The following is a 9,067-nucleotide window of genomic DNA, read 5'->3' on the forward strand; positions in this document are numbered from 1 at the left end:
TCTCGTTGATGGTTTCTTTTGCTGTGCAGAAGCTTTTTATTTTGATGTAGTCCCATTTGTTTATTTTCTCTTTAGTTTCCATTGCCCTAGGAGATGTATCGGTGAAGAAATTGCTTTGGCATATGTCTGAGATTTTGTTGCCTTTGGATTCCTCTAGTATTTTTATGGTTTCCCGTCTTACATTATTCTTTCTCATCAGTGTTTCTCTCTCTCTCTCCCTCTCTCCTTCCCCCTTCCTCTTTCTAAAATCAATAAAAACATCTTTTTTAAAAAAGCCCAACAAAGCTAAAAAGGTGCCACACTGGTAATTAATTAGAGAGAAATCACCAGGCTTCTTGCTATTTTTCAAATGTTTCTTTTAATCAATTGTCCTTAAATATTAAATCTCATACCACTCTTATCCAAGTTCTATCATTTATAAAGATAAAAAAGCAGCCCTAGTGGGTTTGGCCCAGTGGATAGAGAGCTGCCCTGTGGACAAAAGGGTCCCAGGTTCGATTCCAGTCAGGGGCACATGCCCAGGTAGCAGGCTCAATCTCCAGTAGGGGGTGTGCAGTAGGCAGCCGATCAATGATTCTCTCTCACCATTGATGTTTCTATCTCTTCCTCTCCCTTCCTCTCTGAAATCAACACAAATACATTAAGAGGGAAAAAAATAACAACATCAAGTGTCACTAGGCTGTACACCTGAAACTAATATAGTCCTGAATGTAAACTGTAATTGAAAAATAAAACTGTAAAAATTTTTTTAAATAAATAAAAATAAGAAACATCAAATGTAATATCACTTGCTATTTAATTCTAAAAACTGGCCAGCGTGGTTCAGTGGTTGAGCACTGCCTATGAACCAAGAGATTTGATTCCTGATCTGGGCACATGCCCAGGTTGCAGGCTCGATCCCCAGTGTGGGGTGTGCAGGAGGCAGCTGATCAATGATTCTCTCATCATCGATGGTTCTCTCTCTCTCCCTCTCCATTCCTCTCTGAAATCAATATAAATATTTTTTTAAAAACAAAATAAAATAAAAATTGGGTTTGAATCCTGACTCTGCCATTTATTAACTATAATTTCTCTAACCTTTATTTTCATATCTATACACTTATTATAATAATCTGTACCCTAGAAGACTAATTTAAACCCTAAATGAAATAATTCATGTAAAATAATTATCTTATTATCCTGATGCAGTGCTTAATAGTAGCTGCTTACTGTATATCACTTGATTAAGTATAACTTGTAAACATTTAGATACTGTGATAGCCAGAAAACACTACCATATTCCCTATAACATATAAACCCTAAATTGTAAACCTGTCTAAAAGAAAACAAACTGATGATCTGACAGGAAATGCTAAACATAAAAAAGTTATCTCATTTACAAGAATTAAGATATACTAAAGGGAGCTCTTACATCTTAGTCATATCATGACCAGTGTAAGATCTTTGCCTTAAGAACACTTTATGACTGCAAAAATTTCAACACTTGTGAGTTATTAGCTAGGATATTCAGCTTTTAGGACATTTCATATACATTTGTCGAGTGAAAGAGGCAGGGTACCCTATAGGTCCTAATTTTCAGAGAAAGAAAGTAATTTGCACATGTCTTATCCATGATAATAAAGGCGTAATATGCTAATTAGACCAGGCATCCTTCCGGACGACCTTCTGGACAAAGCCACAGCAGCGGGGGCCAAGGCAGAGTCAGCCGCTGCAGCAGCGTGGGGAGCCCCTTGCACAAATTTCGTGCATCAGGCCTCTAGTGTTACATAAATGGCTTATCTGAGAACTCAAAACCTCCTGAGCCTTTGCCTAGATTTACCCTAATCAGTCTCCAACAAACTGTTACTGTTACTGACTGACTGCCTATTACTGCAAAATAGCTTAACACTCAGGAAACAGAAATGCATAATTGACACATCCTACCTTAAAAGGACTTGCAACTTCATGCATTACAATGCTGAACTAAAATCCTATATAATAAAAGGGTAATACACAAATTGACCAAACAGCAGAACAATTGGTTGCTATGATGCGCACTAACCACCAGGGGGCAGACGCTCAATGCAGGAGCTGCCCACAGCCCGCTGGCCCCAATTGCCCTACTGGGGCCTGCCGGCCAACCTCTTGGTCCCTTCCCCAAGCAGGCAGGCTCCGATCGCCCGATGGGGAACAGGGAACTGGGGGTGGGTGGCGGCGGGAGGTAGGGCTGGCTGCCAGGGAAGATGACCCTGATCGCAGGCCAGGCCTAGGGACTGTATTTGTGCACGAATTTTGTGCACTGGGCCTCCAGTAAGTGATATGATAAGGAATGACTATAGTGATTAGAGTATTTAACAGTTAATTCTTACTGACAGGGCTAATAAAAACCATAAAAGAAGTGAAATCTGAGATGAACCATAAAGATTGAACAGAATTTTATTAAGAGAGAATGGAAGAAAGCTATTTAAGGCCAAGAGAAGATAAACTAGAACAGTGATGGCGAACCTTTTGAGCTCATCGTGTCAGCATGTTGAAAAACCCTAACTTAACTCTGGTGCCATGTCACAGATAGAAATTTTTTGATATTTGCAACCACAGTAAAACAAAGATTTATATTTTTGATATATCTTTTATATATTTAAATGCCACTTAACAAAGAAAAATCAACCAAAAAAATGAGTTCACGTGTCATCTCTGACACGTGTCATAGGTTCACCATCACGGAACTAGAATGTGAGGTACTTTTAAGGAACAGTAAATATACTTCTGTGGCCTGGCTAGTTTGGCTCAGTGGATAGAGTGTCAGCCTGTGGACTGAAGAGTCCCGGGTTCAATTCCGGTCAGGGACACATGCCTGGATTGCAGGGCTAGGTCCCCAGTGGGGGGCATGCAGGAGGCAGCCAATCGGTGATTCTCTCTCATCACTGATGTTTCTACCTCTTTCTTTCCCTCTGAAATCAATAAAAATATTAAAAATAAAATATCTCTATATATTTATACACACACACACACACACACTTCTGTGGTTAGAAATGAGCAAGTAATAAGATTCCTTACTTAAGACCAGGTAAATCCCGGACACTGGCCCCTATTTCTTCTGCTTCTGGGTACAGCTTCTCCACCAGTTCCAAAGGACCCCAGATAGTTTTATTATAACTCAAAAATGATTTTCTTACTGAAAAAAAGAAAATATGATGAATATGACTTCAACATATGTATATAACTGTACTAACTTCCTTTTAAATATTTAGTTTCAACATTTCTAACAACACACAATTATTCAGAGACCTTACCTCTTTAATCACCACAGCTCTGTTGATCAAGAAGAGCCTGTTAACCAGAATCCTGATATTTGTCCTTATCAGAAATATGCAGGCAGGTAATTACGGTGAAAAAAAAATACTGTAATAAGGGCTCATTATTTACCAGTACCAAAATAAAGGCTGATCTTTATCAGCTTATTAAGTAAACCAGGACAAAAGTCACTTTACTTTTAAACATGTAAAAATTGTGGCTTTACTTTTCCTTTTATTTTCTTCTGAGGTTTGGGTAATATAAAACCATGAAATCACTATCCATTTCTTTCTTAAGACTGACCAGCTCTCCCTGCAGATCCCGTGTGCCTATAACACACACCAGCCGTGGACAACCACAAAGATAGGCAACTTTTCCTTGGGGGAGAAAAATCAATCGACACAAAGTAGCCTTAAAGTGATTCACCAAAATAAGCCCATGACTATTAGGACATGCCTCGTGTTATCCTTTGAAGTAAAGGAAAATAAATTCAGAAAAGAGTTTAAAATTTAATTATTTTGGCCACCTTTTGGCAAATTAACTTTCAGCAGGTTGGGGGGAAAAAAAAATCTAAGTTTCTGCTATTTTTTAAAATACAAAGGAACTTTTCAAAAAGACTGATAGTATCAAGAACAGGCAAAAATGTGGGGAAACAAACACATTCACTGTTACTTGATAAATTAGTGAAACCTTCATAGATGCCATTTGCCTATTTTGACCCAGTAATTCTATACCTAGGAATTCTAAAGAAATCCTAGCACCTGTGCACAAACATATATACCCAAAGATGACCTTACAGCACAATTTTAATAGCAAAAAACTGGAAACTAAGTGTACATTAAGAGGAGAACACTTAAAAAGTTATGGTGTGCCCTAACCGGTTTGGCTAAGTGGACAGAGCGTCGGCCTGTGGACTGAAGGGTCCCAGGTTCGATTCCAGTCAAGGGCACATGCCCTGGTGGTGGGCTCGATCCCCAGTCGAGGGCATGCACACATGCCTGGATTGCAGGGCTAGGTCCCCAGTGGGGGGCATGCAGGAGGCAGCCAATCGGTGATTCTCTCTCATCACTGATGTTTCTCTCTCTCTCCCTCTCCCTTCCTCTCTGTAAAAAATCAATAAAATATATATATTTTAAAAAGTTAGGGTGTACATATACAATGAAACAGTATACAACCACTACAAGTGTGATAAGGACACTTACATAAATGGACACATCACCAAACCATGCATACCATCATGTTGTTGTTGTTTTTAAAAGAGGAGAAAAGGGGTAAAATAAGATCTGAAAAAAATAAAAAATAAAAATAAAAGAGGAGAAAAGGGAAGTCACAGAATAACACTTACAGCACAACTCTATTTAGAGTAAAAGAAAAAAGAAACAAAAGGAAAGAGCTAGAAGAATGATAAGAATTCCCTTTAGGGAGGAAAATGAAGGGAAACTGTGTTTTTGCTCTATGTGCTTCTATGTTATTTGATGCATGTACAAAAAGAGTAGATTTCTCTATTGACATATTTTTAAAATTATCATAAACCTTTAATTAAAAAGTGGAAACTAAAACACAAACAAACTCATAGACACAGAGAAGAGACTGGTGGTTGCCAAAGACAGAGGGTAGGGGTGGATAAAATGACTGAAGGAGCCAAATAAATCATGGGGATGTAATGTATAATATGATGACTATAGTCAGCACTACTATATTGTATACAAGAATTATCATAATTAGGCGTTCAGTATCTGTAGAAGTGTGTATGATGATCACATTTAAGAAGTATAGCCCAGGGAGCATGGCTCAATTTACCTATGAACCAGGAGGTCAAGGTTTGATTCCCCAGAACACATGCCCAGGTTGCAGGCTCGATTCCCCAGTGTGGGACCTGCAGAAGGCAGCCAATCAATGATTCTTTCATCACTGATGTTTCTCTCTCTCTCCCTCTCCCTTCCTCTCTGAAATCAATAAAAGTATTTTTTTTAATTTAAATTTAAAATTAAAAAATATATATGAATAACCACCTCAATAATGAGAAGTTGCTGCATTTTAATAGGAGACCCTTGAGTATTTCCTGATGAGTTGCTCTTAGCTGCCAATCTGACCCACTTTTGCTGCTTCTAATCTTCTCTTCAATGTATACAAAACATAAGCTACAAGAGGAAAATAAATATATAAACTTAAATAATACTATATTGCCCTGGCCGGCTTGGCTCAGTGGATAGAGCATTGGCCTGGGGACTGAGGGGTCCCGGGTTCGATTCCGGCCAAGGGCACATGCCTGGGTTGCGGGCTCCATCCCCAGTGTCGGGTGTGCAGGAGGCAGCCCATCAATGATTCTCTCTCATCATTGATGTTTCTATCTCTCTCCTTCTCCCTTCCTCTCTGAAATCAATAAAGAAATATATTTTTAAAAATAAATAAATAAATAAATACTGTATTATACTTGAAAGTTGCTAAGAAAATAATCTTAAGTTCTCAATACAAGAAAAAAACTTGTAACTACATATGGTGATGATGTTAACTAGACTTGTGATCATTTCACAACACATACTAATATCAAATCATTTTGTTGTATAACTGAAATATGTTACTTGTCAATTAAATCAATAAAAATAAATTAATAAAAATTTTAAAGAAAAATAAATGAGTACATTAATAATGTCACATAGGGTTTCTCAAATTTTGGTGCCAAGACTCCTTCTCAGTTTATTAAAACCATATTTAGATAAATATCCTCTTTTGCTTTTTACATTAACCCACACTTTCATGCACCATAGTCAGAACTTCTAAGCCATCCTAACCTACTCAGGCTCCAAGTACAAACAAAAAAACCACCTTCTTTTGCTTTATAATAGTCACCTTAATATAGCTTATATAGTCCTCTACACAGATGCTGATAATATGAATTAAAGACCAAAGCTGTCAACAACTGTTATTAGAAGTGCAGGAAGCCACCACTTGGCTAATACTGTCAATGCACCAAGGAACGCGGAAGGCCGATGGACCTTGGGCAGTGGTCGGCAAACTGTGGCCCCGAGTGTGGCTCTTCCACAAAATACCACGTGCGGGCGCGCACGTACAGTGCGACTGAAACTTCGTGGCCACACTCAAGGGGCCAAAGAGCCACATGTGGCTCACGAGCTGCAGTTTGCCGACCACTGACCTTGGGCATTAGCAGGGCTGCCGCTAAGCACCTTGTCTGTTGAGATAGTGGTGGCTCAAGGCAATTCCCTAACCTAATAATCCTTTTACTGTTAACCAAACGTTACCTTTGATAGCCTGTATGTATGCATTGCTAAAGCGCAAATGTGTATTCAAGTAAAAAAAATAGACCAGGCCAGAAGTGGGTGTGCATCTTCAAGAAAGAGGCTCCACCTGGCCCCCAATGCCTTCTAAATCCATATTTCTTGTATAGTATTTTCATTTGTGTGTTGGCCCCTCCTTCAGGTCCTGAACCCCACCGCAAAGGTCATGGCAAGTAGTTATTTTAAGTGAAAGAACTGGTATTACACAACATACGTTAAATAACTAAATATAATACAAATATTTTACACACATTATTCAATATGAACTGTATATAAGAATATTCACTATTATCATTGTTTTCAGGGAGCACTCACATTTCTACAATAATCCAATCCAGAAGACATGCTCCCATGCACTAAGGAGGTTTAGATTTCAACAATCAACTATTTTAATTTATATTTTATATATGTTTTTTATTGATTTCAGAGAGGAAAGTAGAGGGAGAGATAGAAACATCAATGATGAAAGAGAATAATTAATCAGCTGCCTCCTGCAAGCCCCCTACTGGGATCAAGCATGCAGCCTGGACATGTGCCCTGACTGGGAATCGAACCGTTACCTCTGGTTCATAGGTCAATGCTCAACCACTGAGCCATGCCAGCAGGGCTCAGCAATCAACTATTTTAATGTATTTGTTCAATAGGGCTCAAACTAATAAGAAGAGTTCATATCAGGATCACCAAATTTAACATTTTTAAAATAATGCCATAAACGTCCTAGAACAGTGATGGCGAACCTTTTGAGCTCGGCGTGTCAGCATTTTGAAAAACCCTAACTTAACTCAGGTGCTGTGTCACATATAGAAATTTTTTGATATTTGAAACCATAGTAAAACAAAGACTTATATTTCTGATATTTATTTTATATATTTAAATGCCATTTAACAAAGAAAAATCAACCAAAAAAATGAGTTCGCGTGTCACCTCTGACACGCGTGTCATGGGTTCGCCATCACTGTCCTAGAAGATGGAAACCAATTCAGGGTATGTTGAACATTTTAAAAATTAAATATGCTTTTTAACCAAACACAATCAAGTAAGCATTTTCTAAGACCACCCATTTCAAAACATAAAACAGTACATTTTCTCCCAAAACCAACCCACCGAGTATTTTAAAATATAAAATAACAGTAATTATGGCCTCAAAGCCACCACATTTCTAAGGATGTTTAAGATTGGGGGAGGGGGAAATGATCTTAAAGTTAATTAATTTTTAAAAATGATACCTTTAAGACCGTGTTTCAGACAGTGTTCCATAACAACAAAGAACTGCTGCAAGGGGGGATAGTCAGAATCCAAAGTGCGGCCGAAGCTGAGAGCAGATTCAATGAGTCCTTTGATGCTCAATTTAGCCATGTTTAACAAGTTCGCTCTCTCTACGGCCGTGGGGTCTTTTGTAGCTGAAGGCACAAGAAAGGAGTCCAACTTCATTTGCGAGACATGACATTGAACAATACACTAGTACAAACCCTTTCCTTCCCCTATGAAACCAACGGCTGCTTGCATTTCCTCGGTCGACAAATTAGTCTTCCCAACGAACCTACAACTTCTCTTTATGTCTCTCTCACATGCGCTGGAGAACTCTATCATGCCCACTCCAGTCCCAGTTAATGAATTATCCCCAACATCCTGCAAACTGGCTAGTCTCTGGTACTTGTTTTACTTTCATGGTACCCCTTTTCAGGGAGAATGAGCTTTTGTTTTGCTTTGTTGTTGTTTTCATGAATTTCTGTAGAGATAAGTTTAGACTAATGGACAACATGTTTAAGGGTCTCATGCAAAAGGTGGCCAGCAAGAACCATCCAAAGATGAATTCCCAGGCAAAAAAAATAAAAAAAAAGTTCAGAATTATATTGGCAACAAAATAAAAGGTAGTTAAAATTCTAAGATTCCAGTATTACGAGTAACAACCATGACAGGTATATTAAAACACAGAGAAACAAGGGGATACAAGGGAAGCCACTCAATTTCCACTCATTTTAACTTGTTTTTTTCATGACAACTCTCGGCCTGTGCTGCATGGCTCCTTCCTTCGCACCCCCCCCCCCCCCCGGACATAAAAACGGGGTCCGGCTTCACAGGGAGGTTCCTGCGCTCGGCTGCTTCGGCTGAATCACAAGTTAACCGAGACATTTCACACAACTGATCTCAATGGCTGTTTTCGGCTGACAAAAAGATATTTTTTCCCTTTCCCCAAACTCTGTCAGCTGACTCAGAAATTCAGACGCTACCCCACACTCTCATCACTGCCGTGAAGGGCAGGAGGACGGTCAGCACACAGATGGCAAAAGCACGTGCGGAAAAATAAAGCACTTGGCGAAGCGGTCCGTCCGCTGACAGGTCCACGGCCCGAGGCAACCAGTGCCCGTTTTTCCTTTTCCCTGAACGAGAAGTCGGGGCTCCCAGGAACCCCGCATCCTGCTCTGACCTCAGGCAGGAGACGCCCACGCCCCACCGCCCCGGGCCCCGCCCGCAGGTGGGACTCTCCGCACCATCTC

The 9,067-nt window shown here is 39.5% G+C and overlaps 1 protein-coding gene across 1 annotated transcript in view; it reads right to left on the reverse strand.

Moving 5' to 3' along the window:
- The window catches only part of RUFY2 (RUN and FYVE domain containing 2), a 43,702-nt gene extending 34,889 nt beyond the window's left edge, over positions 1 to 8,813 (reverse strand). Inside the window, 4 exon segments of the mRNA XM_006760908.2 lie at positions 3,037 to 3,154; positions 7,796 to 7,969; positions 8,782 to 8,800; positions 8,802 to 8,813. Of these exon segments, the coding sequence (XP_006760971.2) occupies positions 3,037 to 3,154; positions 7,796 to 7,969; positions 8,782 to 8,800; positions 8,802 to 8,813 (323 nt within the window).
- Positions 8,814 to 9,067: the final 254 nt, after the last annotated feature.

This window comes from Myotis davidii, unplaced genomic scaffold (genome assembly GCF_000327345.1).
Source record: "Myotis davidii unplaced genomic scaffold, ASM32734v1 scaffold134, whole genome shotgun sequence".
Classification (NCBI taxonomy): Eukaryota; Metazoa; Chordata; class Mammalia; order Chiroptera; family Vespertilionidae; genus Myotis; species Myotis davidii.